The 21,686-nt window shown below is 41.5% G+C and overlaps 1 protein-coding gene across 1 annotated transcript in view; it reads right to left on the bottom strand.

Annotated features, from left to right (window-relative positions):
- MARCHF5 (membrane associated ring-CH-type finger 5) overlaps positions 1-21,686 on the bottom strand; it is a 74,732-nt gene that overhangs the window by 10,097 nt on the left and 42,949 nt on the right. Inside the window, exons 3-5 of the mRNA XM_084633820.1 lie at positions 6,222-6,352; positions 1,390-1,573; positions 748-914 (exon numbers count right to left, since the gene is read on the bottom strand). Of these exons, the coding sequence (XP_084489946.1) occupies positions 748-914; positions 1,390-1,573; positions 6,222-6,352 (482 nt within the window). The remainder of the gene's footprint in view (positions 1-747; positions 915-1,389; positions 1,574-6,221; positions 6,353-21,686) is intronic.

Here is a 21,686-nt window from a genome sequence, read left to right on the forward strand (position 1 = left end):
TCCCCTCCCCATCACCCTCTGTCTACTTTATTTAGATCTTTGACTTGTAGGTTTTTTTTGTTTGTCTGTTTTTAAGTCCTGTCTAGGATTCTGGGTCCAGATTAATTTACCATTTTAGATTAAATTACATTGGTGATTCCAGCCCACTGTCTAGACCAGGGGTTCTCAAACTTCATTGCACCATGATCCCCTTCTGTCAACAAAAACTACTACATGACCCCAGGAGGGGGGGGACCTGAAGCCTGAGCCCCGCTGTCCCGGGTGCAGGGACATGGGGGGACAAAGCCTGAGCCCCACCACCCAGCGCAGGAGGGCCCAAAGCCCCACTGCTCCATGAGGGGGGGAGGGAGCCAAAGCTGAAGCCCAGGGACTTCAACCCCAGGTGGGAGGCCTGTAACCTGAGCCCCGCCACCCAGGGCTGAAGCCCTTCAGCTTCGGTTCCAGCCCATGGCAGTGGAGCTCAGGCTTCAACTACAGCCCTAGCAAGTCTAACACCAGCTCTGGCGACCCCATAAAACGGGGTCGCAACCCACTTTCGAGTCCCAACCCACAGTTTGAGAACTGCTGCTCTAGACAAGGCATCTTGAAAATACTCATCCTATGAAAAAGCACATCAGTCAACTACCATTCTAAATTCTACTTCCATGTACGTTCCTTTTACCTTCTGCTCACACAGAATATTTACTACAACTCCATATACCATTATTATTGCCATTTCTGAAAAACATTCTTCTTAAATCATCTTACCAGGATTGTCCTTTGTAAATTAGAATTAACACTGCTGAACATCAGCTTGCCAACTATGGTGGCAATGGTTGGAAAAACAAGAGCTCCACACAGAATACGAGTAGCAGAGACGTGATCTGCTAGTGGGTTGGCCTCAGCTGGAATACGAGGAACAGGACATCCAATTCCTAGAGAAAAATCATATTGCCAACTAACAAACTAAAGAAGACTTAAAACTTTGTTTTCATTATGAATCTAGCCTTTCAAATCTAATTAGTTTTCTACAATCTAACAATTTTATTATAAAGCATCCCTCTCTCCAGTAAGTATTCTATTTCTATTAAATGAGGAAATTATTTTTAAGCATCAACTTTTAGCTTCTCACACTAAAATTTCAATTACAGTTCTTTTATTTTAATATTTTCACTACAATGGAGCATAGAGGCCTCAGAGTTCAGGGCCCTATTGGGCTAGGCACTGTACAATCACACAGTAAGAGACAGTCCCTGCCTTTAAGATCATATAATCAAAATAAACTAGACAAAGGGTCAAAGGGAAAGGAGCATTATTATCCCCATTACAGATAGGGAAACTGCCCTCGACACCCCACCTCGCCTAGGCAGAGCACAGACTTCATATTTCATTTAGATTTAATTGCATTACCTGGAAATATACTATTCAGAATTTGCAGTTTGTTAGAATATTTGCGCCACAGTCTGAGCACATAGTCTTCCCAGCGAATCATCTTGCCCAGTATCAGCATGACTGGGATGGTAGGAAGTCCAATCAAAAGAAATAAAGGATCAGCTCTCTCCATGACATCAAGACCTTCTTTATGACCTACAACCTGTGAAATGTTCAAAAAGTTTTAGTGTCAGATGGTTATTGTGCAGTGGACATACTTTAAGCGTCTAGTTCTGAAAGATTTTACTGGTTTGTATTGAACTATCTAGGCATCTAAATTTTAAAATAATCCTATTAAAAATTTTACCTGAAGCTTAAATCTCTCATGTGGTGCCCTTCACTGCTTATCATATTTGCTGTTGGTGAGTTACCAGTTCTTGCCTGACTCATCTGGCATTAGTGAGTCATTACATAATTAATTCCTTCTTACCCAGAAAGGGGCAGATGTGCTTCTCCATATACTTACTCCTAGTGATGTTTATATAGAAATAACGTAAAGTCTCTGAGATATTTTAAAGCTACCTTATAGTACAATAGCATGTTTTCTAAAATCCCCAGAAGGTCACATAACTTTGGAAAGATTAATTTTAATTCTGAGATTTAAAATTGCTCAGCCGCTATGATTTAAGAATACAAATCAATAGCTGAATTTTCTGATTAATGGCCTGAGATACTATTTAGAAGTAGAGCATGAGAGAGGGCATACTAGTGATGTGTATTCCTTCTCTGTGCATCATAAAAAAAAAAAAATCTATTTTCCCACTATGACAACACCAGTTGCACATGCAGCTTCTTATGTAAATGAGCATTTTTTAAAACTAAGGTTAACATCTGATACCATGCAACAAAAACAGCAATTATACTTCTAATTCTGTATGCTACATACTAATCTAAAATAAAAGATTTACCTTTATTTGGACTTGGTAATTTTATTACTGATGGTTTAAAATAATTTCTTAGTGCAACAGTAAAATCTGATTTTTTTTGCAGTGTCAAAACTACAATTAAGGTCACACTTAAGCCTCATGGTAAAAAGTGACTAGTAGTATATTTTTAGCAACATGTCACAAGCCAACTATCCCTATTTAAGAGTATTTAATGTCATGCATTTTATCTGGTGTGGGTCAAGACCAGCCAAGCCAACTGTCAGACTAAGTGCTCTCGTCTTGTTTCAACAAGAAAAAGACTTGAAATGCTCTATTCATTCAAAAGGCTCAAATCTCTACTCAGATTTAAATACTTGTTAAGATACAGGCACATGTTCAAAAACACACAATTTTGTAGACAGTCTTGAGAGTAGACTTTTGATAGGTTGAGAACTGAGAGACATTAAATTTTGAAAATTGTACCTGTCCTCTGGGTCTTGTGTGGCAAAACTGACCAAGGCTGCTACCATCACTGATGCACCTCTAGAAAGAATGAACTTTTGCATGACCTTCAAATGATAGTCCAAGCAGAGCGCAAAAGCGAGAAATGTAACGAGCACTGGTTGTCTTAGACACCAACTGTCCTAGTATGTTTGTATCAAAACAAATAAGCAGCATAGGCTTTATTTGGTAGAACACAGAGAACAGACTGTTTAAGATCACTTAAAAAAACAAAAACAGAAATAGAGCTTCAGTAGAATGGGTGTGATAGCAGGTAGGAAAATATTGTGATAATAACTAGCTGCAGTGTGACTCTCAACAGCACTTCTAGAAGTTTTTTTTTCAGTTAAGTATGAAAGTCTACTTTATTCTTCCAAAATTTTTTGAAGGGTGCATCAGTCACCACAGCCTGTAATACTGATATTAGCTGAAGTTACTGCGGCCCAAAAAATTCTAAATGAGTAAATTAATTCTTAGAGCATCAAAGACATGCATGAAGAATTTGTCTTCAGCTTTGTGACCAACCTCCTCCCAACTGAGAGTTAACTAGAAGACTCTTATCCTGCTCCTCAACTTCCTCTCCCACCCCAAGGATCCAAGCCTCTTATTCTCTCTCTTCTGGTTCACTATGTCCCTTCCCCATGGGGCTACAATAGTTTCAGAAGTGCCTACCTGCTTTATTTCTTACTGGCCCAGCAATCCAGTGAAGTAGCACTATTTGCTCCATATCGATTCCAACCCAGCTGTAGTTGAATATCTGCAACTCAGGGCTTGTCTACACTACCTGCCCGGATCGGCGGGCAACGATCAATACAGCAGGGGTCGATTTATCACGTCTAGTATAGATGCGATAAATTGACCACTGAGCGCTCTCCTGTCGACTCCAGTACTCCACCGGAACGAGGAGCGCAAGCAGAGTTGACAGGAGAGTGTCAGCTGTTGACTTACCTCAGTAAATAGATCTAAGTATGTTGACTTCAGCTACGCTATTCACGTAGCTGAAGTTGTGTATCTTAGATTGACCTTGCATGGTAGTGTAGACAAGCCCTAACTTAGGCCTGGTCTACACTACGAACTTGGATCAGTACAGCTATGTCTCTCAAGGATGCAAAAAATCCACATCTCTGAGACACATAGCTATACAGACCTAACTCCTGGTGTAGACAGCACTAGGTCCACAGAAGAATTCTGTCGATCTAACTACTGCCTCTTGAGGAGGTCGAGTACCTACACTGACAAGAGAAGCCCTCCCGTTGACATAGGTTGTGTCTACACTGAAGCGCTGCAACATTTTAAGTGTAGACTTACTCTTAGTGCCTCTCTCCTCTGGCCCTCAGACAGAGGGAGAGGGATCTGACACTTAACAGGAGAGAGGTTACACTATCCATAACCAAGTGGCGCCTAGGAAGAGGAAAAGGGAGTGAGTGTGAATTCACTCTTCATACAATTCTAGACTGCCTCACCTTATAGCAAACAAAAACCTCACTGCTCCCCCAGCATAGTGCCCCCAACCTGCCATTCTCCCAATCAAGGACCACAAGATATCTTAAGAAATTAGCCAGTTCAGATTAAACACCTGGGATTTAGCCAATGTTTTAAGGATTAGACTCATACGTCATTCAGATTTAGGACTACCACTATGCTGTAGCTGTTTCTGCTGGGTTTATGCAGCCCCTTTACACTGGCAGAGCTATCATCAAAGGGATCCAAAATTAGGGCCCGAATCTGCCATTTACTGTATGCAAATAATACCTTCCATCCTGAAAGGGCCTTACAAGCATACACAGGTATGACAACAAAATTGTTCCACCTCCTGAGGTGGAGCACAGTAAAGATTTTAAAAGTACACAGCAACTCCACAAAAAACAGTTCAGGCCAGGAAGAAATAATAATAGTTAATGTGGCTAGTTAAATATTTAAGACTCACTTAGACTCTCTAGCTTGCCAACTTCATTTTAAAATTATATGTTTATGCTGTGCAATCTATTTGGTAGCAGCTACCATAAATAAATAAAGATTGAAGTAAATCAAAACAAATGATCTAGCTCAATCACAAATTGTGGGCTTGATGTAGGAGTTACTGGGTAGAATTATTTGGATTGTATTAAGTCATCAGACGAGGTGATCATAATGGCCTTTCTGGCTGTAAATTCCGTGGAAGAGCTCATTTTGGTCTTGTCTAACGCAGATCATTTTTAGAAAAACTTTCCACCAAGTCAGTTGAATTGGGGTAGATCATGTGGGAAAACTCACATAGGCAAGATTAGCAGCCTCCAGCATTTTTGCTATGGTTAAAGTGCAGGTTTGCAGGAATGACAGTTAGAAAAGAAACAGCTTTTCATTTTAACTGAGTACGCTTGATGTGGAGTCACTGGGAGAAAGTAAACATGGAACCCCTCAATATGCTAGGAGTTTTTTGTTGTTGTTTTACATGAAGTGCAATTCTACTCTGGAAAGTGGATTTAAGTTCCCTTTGTACAACAAAGGCAATGGTAAAGCAGGATTTTCCACCTTGTCTTACCACCAGGCCTCAACCGTAAAGAGGCAGGATTCCATAAGTAAATATGAAGTTTTGTTTTCATGTCTGTTCAATCAATAGCCCCTTTATAGACTTCCAATTATTACTAATTTTGTAGGTGACACTTTTTCTCTAGGAAATAGACTGAGGTCAAGGACAACTTATTTCACAATGGGAAAACAGCCATCAGCAATAACAGCTTTCAGTCACTATTAACCATGCACTGGATTTGAGCAGGCAACTGGAAAAGCTCGATATTCTGTTACCAACCCTATAAACCATCCAATGCTTCAGTTTTTCAGTGCTCTGATTTTTTTAAAAAAATTACTTTGGACCCAAACTCAACAATTAAAAATAAAAGATTCACATTGTAAGTTCCATCACCATTAGAAAAGTTTGAACAAAACCAGCATGGCCAAGTCTGGACATAAATAGAATACATGGCCAGACCATCTTAAGGACCTAGCCAGAGACTGAGGTGGTCTCTGGCTAGGTCCTTAAGATGGTCTGGCCATGTATTCTATTTATGTCCAGAATGTGCTGAATCTGCAAGGAGACCGCATCCCTGTAGTCTTGTCATGATGATGAATATGATGGAAATGGTCAAAAAGTTCTCTTCATGCAAGTTAACATAGGAGATAGTTGGAATCCCTGTTGTACACATCAGTATCAGGCTACTGTTTTAGAATCTTCTACCAACGGTGCTTTTATAGTCCTTTCATATGTCAAGAAATCATTGCCTCTGAACTAAAGAATAGATGACACTAGTTACTCTGTGTCACACTCAGCTGGATGTATGTTTCTAAAGTTTCAGCTCTAAACTACCACCAGTTTTAAAATACAAAAGGAAAAAACTCAGCTAAGAGAATTTTAAGAAAATTATTTCAAAAGTAGTAACACATAAGAAAAAAAAAGTGAATTTGAACCTGCATCACTGTCACAGCTCCGTAGGTGACAGCTGTCCAGTAGATAGAGCCCACCATTATTCCTGCTGCAGCAAATGGACATGCCTTTGAGATCAGCCGATCTGCAAGGTCCAAGACATAAACAACTGGACCTACAACAGAAAGGAGAAGGATGTTTCAAAAAGGATATTGTAATAAAAAAGCAACAATTGTATATTATTGAGTAAACTGATTAATTTAGCAGACTTTAGAGTCACAATCGGAGTTTAAGGTCAGGGTGTCAGATGTCAGTTTAAGGTCAGATGTCACCAGAACATCTAGTCTGACCCCCTCTATATCACAGGCCCCCAAATGCCACCCCCACACAAGTCAAACAACCAGAATTAGACCAAAGCATTACAGCCCTCAGGAGACTATTGTGCGCCACACAGAGAACAGGAGGGACTGAGGTGCACCAATCCCCGAGGCCCCTGAAATGAACTGATTTAGTGAGATATACCCAGATGATCCTAGCACGTGACCCCTGCCCCATGCCACAGAAGGCTAAAAAGCCCTAGGTCCCTGTCAATTTGACGTGGGGGGAAATTTCTTCCCAACCCTGAATACGGTGATCAGGTAGACCCCGAGCACGTGAAAAAGTCAGACTCAAAACACATCAGGTATTCTTTAAAAAGGAGGAAATTTCAGTCAAGGGGGCAATAGCTCTAATAGTATTAACAGAAACTCTGGTTACAATAATGTGTACACAGACCACATACAACTTTACCTGATACTTCATCTGATAATCAGACGTAACATGTTTTATGTGATTCCAATAAAGTGTTACATGGTCTTCTGTATGTGCACAAGCAACAATTTTTAATGACCTAGCCCTCCCATTGTACAGCTACATCTGCCATTTCTGGGAGCTTGGGATTTTTTTTTTTTTAAATGTACTTAGCATTTCAGAGGAAGAAAACTACCGTAGATAATGTTTCAAACTCTGATCTCAGACTGCTTCTATTTCAATTTGAGAGGACCGTTCAAAAGACATTGTCAATTTGAAGTCTCCTTACTAATGGAAAATGGCATACTTGTTAGAAATGACTCCAAGATTGGAGAAACACCTTTTTCCCCCCTGCACTTTATTTTGTGCCTCTGATAGCACCGTGTGAATAAGCAGTTTCACCATTTTGTTGATGGTCAACTATTTCCAGACTGATGCACCACATGACGATATTGTTCCCCAGCACTGTTCAATGTGTGGGGGTGCTCATGTGCACTTTCTTCCCCCTGCAAGAGTTTGTATACCAGGAAGAGCCACAACAAAGCTGAAACAAACCTAAGAATATGTCCATATTACCATAAAAGGCCTGCGGGGTGGCACGGGTCAGCAGACTTGGGCTCATGGGGCTCAGGTTACAGGGCTACAAAATTGCAGAGTTGACATTCAGTCTCAGGCTGGAGTCACGAGGGGGAGGGTGCCAGAGCCCGGACACTATACCAAGCCTGAACAGCTACACTGCAATTCTAAAGGCTTGCAATCCAAGCCCGAGTCAGCTGATCTGGGGCAGTCATGGCTGTGCCATAGGTCTTATCACAACGTAGACATACCCAAAGAGGCCATAGACAGGTATGTGCACAGACAGAAAGGAGAAGAGTTTCTGAGAATATCTGGTGTTGCTTTCAGACTCACCATGTTTGGAATGAACTAGGACTAGATTTACATTTTACATATTTTAAAAAGCATGTAAAAGGACTTTCCCAAATAAGTCACTCTGCTTTTAACACACTAAATAAAGATTATGTATGCTGTAATTACTCTTCAAATACTACTGAACGTAGTCAATTTGCCTTTGGTGTAATATTTTTAACAGTAGTATCTGCATGAGGTTTGAAGACTAATTCTGTCCTTAAAAATTCTATTGAAATACACTGGGAGCACTAATATATCAATGTATATTGTAAAATCTTCTAGAAATTTCTAGATGAAGAATGCCAATAATCAAGTCTTTGAAATCTGGTTTTACTATGCAGCAGATCATACCAAGATGAAATTTTCCTAATTGCTCAATAGGTATAAGTGAAAGTTCCATAAAATTATCCTTTCAACTTTATAGTATCTTTGAGACTTCTTAAAATAAAATCTGCACAACAAGCAGATTAATGACATACCAATACAAAACACAGTAATACACAAAGACTGAAGCAATGGCTCAGAGAAGTGTTAAATTGGTGATCAGCCACAACACCCCCCACTCTTACAGTATGCTGTAGTGGGACTCCTAGGGCCCTCCCGATCCTTTTGTTCTTCTTACAACTAAAGTGATGTTGGTCTAAACTGGAGAGCTCCAAATAAAAGGAAAGTGGGGGTGGGAAGTAGCACCATATAAAAAATGGTTACCTACCCTTCGTAACTGTTGCTCTTCGAGATGTGTTGTTCATTCCATTCTAGACGTGTGCGTGCACACATGCACAGTCAGATTTTTGCCTTAGCGGTATCTGTAGGGTCGGCTGTGGCGCCCCCTTGAGTGCAGCACCCATGCACTGGTATATAGATGCCGCTGACCCTACGTCCTCTCAGTTCCTTCTTACCAGCAACTCCAACAGAGGGATAGGAGAGTGGGTAATGGAATGAACATGAGCAACAAATCTCAAAGAAAACACTTACAAAAGGTAGGTAAGTGCTTTTTCTTCTCTGAGTGCTTGCTCACGTCGATTCCATTCTAGGTGACTCACAAGCATCATCAGTGGAGGTGGGCTCAGAGTTCACAGTTTAGCGGCTTGCAGTACTGCTCTACCAAACCCAGAATTGTCCCAGGCCTGCTAGGTAAGTGCATAATGGGACACGAACGTGTGGACGGACGACCAGATGGCCACCCTACAGATGTCCTGGATAGGCACTTGAGCTAGGAAAGCTGTGGAAGAGGCTTGCACTCTGGTTGAGTGGGTGGTGACAATTGCTGGAGGTGACACCTGTGCCTGATCATAGCAGCAGTGAATGCAGGCAGTGATCCAAGAAGAAATTCTTTGAGTGGACACTGCATGACCTTTAATCCTGTTGGCCACCGCGACAAACAATTGTGTTGACTTGTGGAATGGCTTGGTCCTTTCAATGTAGAAGGAAAGTGCCCTTCTGACATCTAGGCAATGCAACCTACACTCCTCCGACTTATATGGCTTTGGAAAAAAAAAAAAAACACAACAGGTAAGTAAATGTCCTGGCCCATATGAAACTGAGACCTCCCTGGGCAGGAAAGCTGGGTAAGGCCGTAGCTGGATCTTGTCTTTGTAAGAGACCGTATAGGGTGATTCCGAGATAAGCACCTTAATCTCAGAAACCCAGCAGGCAGATGTTATTGCAACCAAAGAACACGACCTTCTGGGAAAGGCGAAGGAGAGACCAGGAAGCCAGAGGCTTGAAGGGGAGCCCAGTAAGCCACGACAGCACACGATTCAGATCCCACGGAGGGACGGGTTTCCTGATGTATGGGTAGAGGTGCTCGAGGCCCCTGGCAGTCATGTCCTGGGGAAAAACCAACCTACCTTCGAGCAGCTGATGGAAGGCCAAGATAGTGGCCAAGTGGACCTTGATAGATGAAAGGGACAGGCCTTGGAGCTTGAGATGCAGAAGGTAGTCCAGGATTAACTGCAGAGAGGTCCACTCAGGCTGAATGCTTTTATCCGAGGCATTATTCTGCCACCAGGTGAATGACGACAGTATGTGGTCTGGGACCCTCACCACCCAGTCCATGCTGTGTCTGTTGAGGGCACAGACCGATGCCAGCCACGCCTGCACGGGCCTGAGGTGGAGCTGCACATGTCGGACCACCTAAGTGCAGGCGGTGGTGAGAGGGTGGGCTTACATGCACAAGATGAGGTCCACCATGGCTTAGAACCAAGCCTCGGGGAGGAAGGCTTTGGCCTGAGCCAAGTTGAGGGCTGCTCCAATGAATTCTATGCATTGCGTTGGACTTAAGGTAGACTTTTTCTCGTTTATTAACAGACCCAGTTCACAACAGGTGGAACAAACCAGATTGAAATGCTGATACACCTGATCCAGGGACTGACCCTTTATTAGCCAGTTGTTGAGATACGGATAAATCTGAACACTCCAGTGCCTCAGATAAGTGGCCACTGGCGCTATACCCTTCGTGAACACTCTCAGGGCTGACAAAAGACTGAATGACAATGCCATGAATTGGAAATGCTGCTGGCCCGGCGTATAACGAAGGAAGCACCTGGGCCCCGAGAAAATGAAAATGTAGAAATACGTGTCCTTTAAGTCAAGGGCGGTGTACCAGTCTCCCAGATCCAGGGACGAAATGATGGAGGCCAGGGAGACCATGCGAAACTTTGACTTGTTAAGACGACACAGGTTCAAGATGGGTCTGAAGCCCCCTTTTGCTTTCAGGATCAGGAAGTAGTGGGAGGAACCTCCGCCACCTAGGTGCAGAAGATTCTTGACCTCTTGGAAGAGAAGTTGCTCATGAGAAGGATCCCTGAAGAGGGATGGGAGGGAGGGTCAGCCATGAACTGCAGGGTGTAACCTAAGCATTCTGACTAACCGTAATGGGTGGTAAGAAGGAAGTGAGAGAGCGTAGGGTCTGCGGTCCCTATATACCAGCACATGGGCGTGACAGTTAAGGGGGCACCACAGCTGACCCTACAGATACCACTAAGGCAAACATCTCCAATGACTGTGCATGTGGGCGTGCACACACCTAGAATGGAATCTACATGAGCAAGCACTCCAAGAAGAAATTCTGGATCTTTAACATATAGTTTTAGATCTAATGTGCTGCGTGGGACACCAGGCCTTGACTATGGATTCCCATACTGTGATACTTTAGAATTGAAAGGATGTCCTTATTCAACATGGTGCACAGACACTCTACTATATCTTAATGAAACAAATAAACACCTAGAAAGAACAGCAGATAGTTAAACAGAAAATAAAGTTAATTTTACAGTTACAATCAAACAACCAAGAAACAGGATTACCTGCATACAACCACAACATTTGCTAACAAAAAGATAAGGATATCACAACTTTTCTTTTAAACAAGACTCTGCTCCCCTCGGACTCATCCATGGCATAAGGAGAACCTGCTGCTTCTGGTCTTCAGTTTAATTCTAATAGTTACTGCTACGGATTTTTTAAAAAACAAACAAACCTTTTTTTCAGTCAGTGTAAAGAAGCTAACAGACATCAGCTTTGCTAATTCCTGATGAATCTGTCAGAGTACAGTAAGATTTCACTAGGAATTGTGTCTTTGGAACAAACATTAGTCCATGAACTCAAAGACACGTAGAACTGAAAGTATGTAATGACAGTAACTCCTTGCTTAATGCTGTAGTTATGTTTCTGAAAAATGCTACTTTAAGCTAAACGATGTTAAGCGAATCCAATTTCTCCTTAAGCATTAATGTAAATGGGGGGGGCTAGGTCCCATAGAAATTTTTTTTGCCAGACAAAAAGAGACATTATAAAAATACACAGGAAAAGTTTTAAACAAACAATTTAATACTGTAGACAGCAATGATGATTGAGAAGGTTGCTTGAGGTGATGGAGTAAGATGGTGGGATATTTCCCAGGGAATGCCTTGCTGCTAAATGATGAACTAGCACCTGGCTGAGCCCTCAAGGATTAACACGTTGTTAATGTAGCCTCACACTCTACAAGGCAGCATGCACTGAGGCAGGAGGGAGGAAACACAACAGGCACATGGCAGTGGCTGCAAACACTTCCTTGCAAAAACTGAATGTGATGATGAACCCACCCTATCCCGGTGGAATGCACCACTCCCTCCTCCAGACAGCACATGCACAGGTGCTGACTTTCCGAAGTGCTGGGGGATGCGTGCATGTGACAGACATGCGGTGCCCCTTTAAGTACACTGACCCCACTTTAAGTACCTTTTAAGTCGATCAGCAAGTTCAGACACAGCAGCAGCTTCCAGCAAGCTCCCTCCATCCTGAGCTCTGTCGTGTGTCCCCCACCCCTGCTCTGTGGAGATGAGGTACAGGAGCGGGGGAAGGGGGACACCCTGACATCAGCACCCCTCTCCCCCCTGCGCCCAGCAAGCAGGAGGCTCCCGGGAGCAGCTCCAAGGCAGAGGACAGAAGCAATACATAGCAGTGGGGGGAGGGACACCTGAACTGTGGCAACTGATAGCCTGCTGGGCGGGAGCCCAGATGCACACCTACTTACAGGGAACTATGGGGAACTGATAGCGGGGCTGCTGGCTCACCCTGGTTCCAACCCCACATGAGCACAGGCTGCTCTTCCAGAGAATCCTGCAAGTAGTGGACAAAGCAGGCAGCTGAACAACATTATAAGGGAGCATTGCACAACTTTAAACGAGCTTGTTCTCCAATAGATCAGCGATGTAGTGATGTAACAACGAAACAACATCAACCAGGATGATGTTAAGTGAGGAGTTACTGTATCAGAATCCAGAAAGCTACAGCAAGGGGGGAAAAAAAAATAAAAAAAACTCAACAGCCTTCAAATGACTTACTTTCAGCAACAAAACTGACAGAATTAGAACCATTTGTGTTGTAATTACCCAGTCACTTATTTTTAGCAGAACACAGTGCTAAGGCGGACACGTTAAGAAAAGCCAATTCCTTCAAACCACCAAATAAAGCAAATTCTAAATTGCTTTGCATATTTTGACAGTATATTTATTCTTGTAGACTATGCCTGACTTTATTTTGGTTAATAGCACTAACTCTATTTTTTTCAGACTGCATTATGGCAGATAGTGGCAGCACCCAGAGACCGCCCATACACAAGACTTATTTGAGTCAGACGTACAATACAAAGATAGACACTCACTCTAATCTGAAGAGCCTGAATTTTAAATGCTATATAATTTACATGCAATTACATAACAGGAATCATTCTAGATACATGAGTGACTAGACAGGCAAGTATAAGGCACGCAAGAGCAGAGCAATGTGGAGTATATTTCCTGTTTTTCCTGTACCTCAAGCTTTACTACACTATATAAAATATTTTAAACTTGTTACCATTCTTTAGATCTTCCAATGTATTAGTGTCCATCCTTTGCCAAGGCAAAAACTCTAGGGCTAGCCTTAGTGCAAGGGACGATATCTTTCTTTGTGTCTTGTACAATGGTAAACACTCTGTCAGCCCTTAAGTCTGTCTACGCTCTTATATTAATCAAACTGACTTAAAAAAAACCAACCACATCTCAACTATCGTAACTGGTGGATTATTGTGACAGCATAATAACTAAACTACGAGTGGATTCTGAAATTGAGCTGATTTTGTCCTTTGCTGAATAAAAAGGAAAAAAAATAAGTAAATTATGCAGTAGGTGAGAAGATAATATATCAAGACTGTAAAGCATCAATGAGTTTGAACAAGTTGTTCAGTTTCAGTAACAGTAATCTTAACTCCCACAGCGACCATGAAATTGTTTTAAAAAAAGGACTATTAAGGTAGGAAGGAGGAGAGGTAAGTTGCAACCAGTGCAAATTTGGACAAGATTTCAATTACTAATATCTAAAAAGCAGAAGGATACCATATAGCACAGGAAACTGACAGGACAACGTTTACAGCCTGGGGGGAGGGGCTGGTTGGGGTCTAAAATGGCTTTGAGTCACGGTTGCACCCTTCCAAAGCATAACTGTTCCAGGAGCTGGAGGGCCCCCAAAACAACATAGTCATGGGAGCCTGTCTAAATTACAACAGTCTTCCCAACGCTGCCTAATGGGACACCAAGCTGTGTACTGTAGCCCCACACCTCACATGCTTCTCCCAGCCCTACCCCTGGCATGCCGGAGCTTGTGAGGAGACTTAAGGCAGTCTTCCACAGTGCTTACCTGGGGGAATCCTCCCTAAGATAAATATGGGGCTTTTCGGGCCCTTTTATGGTGCTCCAGTCCTTTTATGAGGCATAAGGGGCCAGAGCAGGGGGAGGATCTTGCACTAAGTTTAAAAGACTTTCCTTGGCAGCACAAGGCATAGGAAAATAAGCATATACAGTTGTGTACAGAAGATGTGACTACACAAAGCAGACTCTATATTTGTTTTTAATTTGTTGGGTATATGATTTGTTGCGAAGGAAACTTATACCATGAAGCTAAATAAAAATATTTCCAAAAACCAAACAAGCTTTCCCCCCAATACTCATGAGGCACAATAATATTACTTTAAAAGGTAGGATGGAGATATCTGTCTCGTACAAACTGCTGCACAGAGTACCTGAAGCTTCCATCTTGAAAATCTCCCAGTTACGAAGCTTTATAAAGAAAGTATGGGTTTTTGTTTTATTATGACTATTTGAGCTTGATAAACTTAACAGATTGCCTCGGCAGAAAATAAAAAAATCAGTCTAAAATGTGGAGCGCCCTGAAGGACACCACAAAACACTAGCTTGTCCTGTGGACACCAGCAACTGAATCAGAAATAGGCAGGAGTATGAAACACTATAGAAATCAGCAATTGTACCTGAAGATGATTAAGTTAATGTCTCAAAATTGGCACAACAGTTACTGCATGGAATCCTGAGCCAGAAGGTTGGAGAGATTATTGATCCAATAACAAAAGAATTCTGAATAGCCGCTTGGGGTGACGTCAGGAACAGAAAAGTAAATGGAACCTCATCTTCAGACATGATTAGAGAAAACCCAGGAAATTAAGGATCAGTAACTGACATTCCAGTGTGAGAGGCATTAACGGGGAAAATTACAAGATTAATTTTACTATATTAAATATGTTTCAGAACACAAATTTTCTCTGCCAAACCTGGAGTTTTGTTTAATTTGTTTAAAGATAAAAGAACAGATGTACTTGGATTTGAAAAATGGCAATGACATTACTGTATAATAGGCAAATATAATAGCTTAGAGTCTAAAATAAAAAGGCCTCTTTCTCCTGAAATGGTAAAATAATTGCCTAGGCAATAGAGAAAAAAGTAAAAGGTAACAGGCCATAGTTAGAGATGAGGCATGCATTCAGTAGCATATTACAGAATCACAAAGACTAGTATGCAGTACTCTGACTAACTACACAATATCAAACTTGATCTGGAATTGCACTTACAACGGCAAGATTTTGGCTGTGCTTTTAGTTCTGCACCACCAATATCATATGCAAAAATATTTTATAGGTACTCTTAGGGAGATATCTAGAGTCTAGAAAAAAATTGTATTCCTTCAACAGAAATGGATTGTCATTAAATTGTGTGTACATAACTTTGGAATGAACTCTGCAACACACACATTCTGACTGTCATAGTTTTTTTCCCCTACAGTCTCCCTCACCATTCCACATGGCCTCGGGGCTGCTGCACTATCCCCACCATGCCATCCCAAGGGACATGAAAGACAATCACAGCTTCACATACACCAATTTTTCACAGGTCATTGTATGTATTGCTACAATGGATATGAATGTTTTCCCCTTCAGAAGTTCTGTTGTATTAAAGTTTTAATCTATTTGCTTGAAAACTGCATGGATGTGTCTCTTCCTCGGATTGTTACACATTAAAATTTTATGGTTTTAAACATAATTCCTCTATTAGTTCAAAACATATGCTGTTGAGTGCCCTAGTCGTTCTGAAAGCAACCAATTACTTGTTACTGTATAGTATGGCAAGTCTTAGGATCAGTGACAAGTAAAATTCGATGCACTGACAGTGTTATATTTATACATGTACCCCAAGCAATCCCTAATAGGTTACAAAACAGCAGGACCAGGTAAAGCAGAGTACACCAAAATGCATTACAGTGGCTCACTGCTGAAGTGGTCTTGCAAAGCCTTCCTGAGTCGTACAGCTCTGCATTGAGTTCTCTTAATAACCCTTGTGTCTGTCTATTCAAACTCAGCAGACAGCTGCTCCACCTCCACCCCAGTGGAAACATTTCCCCTTTTGCTTCACAGATATTATGCAGGACACAGCAGATAGCTATAACCATTGGGATATTTTTCTCACTAAGATCCAATTTTGTGAACAACAACGCTAGGGACCCTTCAATCCACCAAAAGCACATTCAACTGTCATTCTGCACCTACTGAGGTGATAACTGAATCTCGGTGCTGTCATGAGCCTGAGCCAGGGGAGCAATAGATAGGCTGGGTCCCCCAAGAGCACTATTGGAATTTCAACATTCCCAATGGAAATCCAGTCAGGAAAGGAAGTTCCTGCTTGAAGTTTTCTGAAAAGTCCTGTGTTCTTAAAGATGTGAGTGTCATGCACCTTCCCTGATCAGCCTACATCGATGTCTGAAGTGCCCCCAGTGATCCACCAATGCTTGCATAACCAAATAGAAGTAGTCTTTTCTGTTGATTTACTCTGTGGCAAGGTGGTCTGGTGCCAAAATAGACACATGCATGCCGTCTATTGCTCCACCACAGTTCAGAAACCCCACTGCTGTAAATCCATCCACTATATCTTGCACATTGCCAGGAGACGCAGTCCTACATAGCAGGAGGCGATTAACAGCCCTGTATACTTGCACTACAATGACCCACATAATGGATTTTCCAACTCCAAAATAACTTCTGACTGATTGGCAGCAAACTAGCATTGCAAGTTTCCACAGTGCAATTGCCACTCACTTCTCCACTGTCAAATGTGGCTCTTATTCTGGTGTCCCTGTGCTGGATGGCTGGGGTGAGCCTGGCACACAGATCCAGGAATGTGGCCTTGTGCATCCAAAAGTTCTGCAGCCACTGCTCATCATTCCAAGTCTGCATTACGATGCGATCCCACCAGTCAGTGCTTGTTTCTCAGACCCAGAAGCAGCACTCCACTATCTGAGCTGCTCTGTGACCACCACCACCACCACCCCCCTCCAAGAAGTTGTGTTCCACTTATTCGGTTCTTCATTCGACTCTGCAAATACCAGAGGATTGTATGTCCTGGGCTTGCAACATTCATGACAACAGTTCAAAGCTGTGCAGGCTCCATGATGCTGTCAGAGATGGTGGACAGTAAGGTGGGCTATACAGATTTGCATGATTTTGAAAAAAAAAAAAATGAAAATTATGGGATTTAGATCAGTAGTTCTCAACCAGGGATCCTGGGCCCCCAAGGGGGCTTCGAGCAGGTTTTAGGGGGGCCTCTAAGCAGGGCCAGCATTAGACTCGCTGGGACTCAGGGCAGAAAGCCGAAGCCCACTACATGGGGCTGAAGCCCAGGTCCCTGAGCCCCGTCACCCAGGGCTGAAGCTGAAGCCTGAGCAATGTAGCCTCGTGGGGGCCCCAGCCAACTGCCCTGCTTGCTACCCCCTAATGCCAGAGGTGGCTTTTACATGCAGAAAACCAGTTATTGTGGCACAAGTGGGCCACGGAGGTTTCTTTTTTTTAATAGCATGTTGGGGAGGGGGCCTCAGAAACAAAAAGGTTGAGGATCTCGGATATAGATGACATTATGGCATGGAGACAGTTGCACACGGAGAAGCTGACCCCTTGCTCCGTCACAAAGGCACAACTTGTTTCTGCCCCACCATGCATTGCCAAACTTTGCCTGGACAGTGGCAGGTTGCACACTAGCAAATCTATCCATGGTGCACTGCACCATGCATCAATACAAGCACTTCTGATGAGCATACGCACCACTGACAAAAGGAGCCAACTATGCACACGCACAAGTGATATGCTAACTGCAGCGGCTTTAAGCCAACGTATCTGCATTGACCAAAGTTTATAGTGTAGACGTGGCCTTACATACCAACAAAACTGTTAATTCTCAGCTGAAAACAATGGGATAAACAAGCAACAGAGTTGAATATAGTTCTGAAAATCTTTAATATTGGTGATGATATGAAGATTTTGGGCAAGCAGACCCACTCTTTAAAGCAGAACTAATATAAACTGGAGTACTGTACTATAAAGTCATAACCTTGCCCCTTTTTTCAAATATACGGGACAATGTCAGGTTAAAAAATGTATTAATAATCTAATGCACTGGCAACAAAAAAAAAAGTTTAAGCCTAAAACTTAGTTTAACTTTTCACCATTTAGGGTTTTTGTTTTCTGGGGTTTTTTGCACTGCATACAGCTTAGACAATGAAAATAGATTAATCTAACTTTCTGATTTTACTGGACTAGCCAATACAGAAACATCTGGATTCTAGATATTGCAGAGGAATTTTTAAGTCAAAATAAAATGACCGAGTACAAACATTTTACTACCAGGTTTTGTCCAAAAGAATATATATAAAATTTAATGTTTGGGCCTGAACTACCTGACACACACTTCAAAGGATTTAAAAAAAAAAAAAAAAAAAAACGACAGACACACTTCTCAATGGGAATTGGGCACCTAACCACCCTTTGGGCCTTCTAAACTCTCTCCCTAGTTTACACTGTGCTGTTTAAAATAATATCTAGAACAAATAGAGGACCAAGTTCTTCATCAACTACAGTGGGGTCAGGATTTGGCCCAAACATTGGTACATAGCAAAAAATTTCACAACAATAAAAATGACTTCAGTTTTATCTAAAACTGTGAAGAGACATTAAAGAATAAACTGACATTAAAGAGAAAAAGGGCATGATGGAAGAAGGAAAATACTGTTAGTAACAAATGGAGTTGTCATATGTTCCTCACTTTGAGCGGGTCTCCTGAAGAATACCATCCCTCCCTCTGGTCAATATGAACAATTTTCAGTGTAGGACTGAAACATTATCTTAAAATGTAAGATTTGTTGTTACACAAACGCTAAAACACAAAATGAGTATTTATCATGTTCAATATAAAAAATGTCCTAAGATTTGAGTCAAGAATCAGTGTTTTGTAGCTTGAAAGTTTACAAAATAAAACCTTCATTTTCCTAGAAATGCAGCTTTTAAAAAACTGTATTAAGTTAATGCACTATACACCTTTTCAGACTTCTGTCACAATTGTAATATAACTTCACTAGATTGGTACACAAAAGGAAGGAAGCAATATCACGGTCTGTTTCCTTTTAATAAAATTCTAGCCAGATCTGGAAGGGATATGTAAGGTTATTCTAAAGTAAAAGTATATCAGATTACTCTAAACAGCATTATAAACTTTTCTTTACAAAAATCCTGAATTGCTTTTCAACTGAGTTACATTGTGAGTACTTGCTAATACAGAAGAACCTCAGATTACGAACCCCTCAGGAATAGAGGTTGTTTATAACTCTGAAATGTTCGTAAATCTGAACAAAACGTTATTGTTGTTCTTTCAAAAGTTTTCAACTGAACACTGACTTAATACAGCTTTGAAACTTCGCTATGCAGAAGAAAAATGCTGCTTTCCCTTTACGTTTTAGTAGTTTACATTTAACGGTACTGTACTGTATTTTTTTGGTGTCTGCTGCTGCCTGACTGTGTACTTCCAGTTTCAAATGAGGTGTGTGGTTGACTGGTCAGTTCGTAACTCTGAGGTTCCACTGTATGACCCGGTTCAGAATTCTTTTTAGTACAATGGCTTTACTTGGCAACATGAGATAACAAGGAGGGGCCCAGAGGGCACTGCACACATCTAAGTTGCCCTGCTGCAACAATGAACCAATATGGCAGTACACCTCAGTAAGAGTGCTCTTACTAGGCAGTGCTGGTTCCTGCAACAGGCTCTTGAGTTGGTTGGCTTGACAGAAGGTCAGCTGATATCAAGAAATCCTGCTCTATTCTTCATTGCAAATGGCTGAGCCACATCAAGCCAAATTATTTTTAAAACAAACTTTATCACAATGCTCCTACAGCACCTTCTAAAGAGGAACCAAAGTACTTCACAAATGTAATTATTTCAGCCTCAGAATACATTTGTAAAGTAAGGCATAAAACTTGCTCAAGGTCACAAGGATATCTATGGCAAAACTGAGAAGGGAGCACAGATCTCCTGGTTCTCTATCTTGTGCTTTAAACAAGACCATCTTAGGACCTTGTTAACCGTATTTTAAAAATTCTTGTTTGAGTCAACTGTTTTAAATTGGTAAATTTTAATGTCCTTTGCTACATCTGTGCAGCAGTTAATATAGTTGATTAATATACAGTGAATCACTCTAAATGTGCTTTAAATATAAGCATTACAACATAACATGTCATGTTAAGTTTACTAGATGTTTACCTTTATTGAATGTTTAAGAATCTGTAGGTTGAGGATTTTAATGTGTAAACACGTATAATATTTACTTAAATGACAATTACTGTAAGATGTAGTGAAATAATGTTTCTTATTTTGCTACTAAATCACTTTGAAAACTTACAGCCTGATTTCTGTAGCAGCTGAGTACCCAAACCTTTGACTGAAGTCACTGGGACCTGAACATGCTCAGCACCTCTGAAAATCACACCATTACAAGTTTTAAGTTGGTTGCTAAATTGAGCCTTCTTTCTGTGCATGCAATTATATTTCTGAAAATGAAGGCAATTTCATTCCCACCCCACAATCTGGACTACTACATCCCCGTTCATCATAAATCACAGCAAGTTTGGATTGTATCCAGCCTTGCCAATTCTCTAGACGGACAAGGATTATAGAATTACATAACTATTTCAGATTCTTCCTCCTGTCCCAAAATTTCTAATCCCTGCCCAGCAACAAGAATAGAGAAACTGAGGTAACAGAATGGGCATCCAGACTGCAGTAAATCTGTTAGGTAACTCTCAATGTTACCAGAGAAATCACAGCTCAAAAGTGAAATATGATCTTTCAAGAAAGTACTACAAATGCAGTGTAGCCAACTCTTGCTATTGTTATAGAGTCTTGCAATAGTTGGTGTTTTCATAAAGCCCCTGCTCCTTAAGGGAAGTGATGACACAAGAATTCAGCTCTCCTTTTTAAAAAAATGAGAGCTAAGTTTCTAGCTCCATACCATGGTAGTACAGTAACTCCTCACTTAACGTTGTAGTTATGATCCTGAAAAATGTGACTTTAAACGAAACAATGTTAAGCGAATCCAATTTCCCCATAAGAATTAATGTAAATAGGGGGGTTAGGTTCCAGAGAAATTTTTTCCACCAGACAAAAAACTATATATTAGATATATAAGCCCCCCATTAATAAATATATACACTCACACACAGACACACATAGGAGTATAAGTTTTAAACGAACAATTTAATACTGTACACAGCAATGATCATAGAATCTCAGGGTTGGAAGGGACCTCAGAAGGCCATCTAGTCCAACCGCCTGCTCAAAGCAGGGCCAATCCCCAATTTTTGCCCCAGATCTCAAATGGCCCCAAGGATTGAACTCTCAACCCTGGGTTTAGCAGGCCAATTCTCAAACCACTGAGCTATCCCTCCCCCCCAATGATGATTGTGAAGCTTGGTTGAGGTGCTAAAGTCAGAGAGTGGAAGAAGGTGGGATATTTCCCAGGGAATGCCTTACTGCTAAATGATGAACTAGCATTCGGTTGAGCCCTCAAGGATTAACACGTTGTTAATGTAGCCTCACACTCTACAAGGCAGCATGAATGGAGGGAGGCAAGACAGCATGGCAGACAGAGAGACAGACAGACACCCCCCCCACCGTGTGTGTGTGTGT

This window comes from Lepidochelys olivacea (assembly GCF_965140295.1).
Source record: "Lepidochelys olivacea isolate rLepOli2 genome assembly, chromosome: 7".
NCBI classification, from domain to species: domain Eukaryota; kingdom Metazoa; phylum Chordata; order Testudines; family Cheloniidae; genus Lepidochelys; species Lepidochelys olivacea.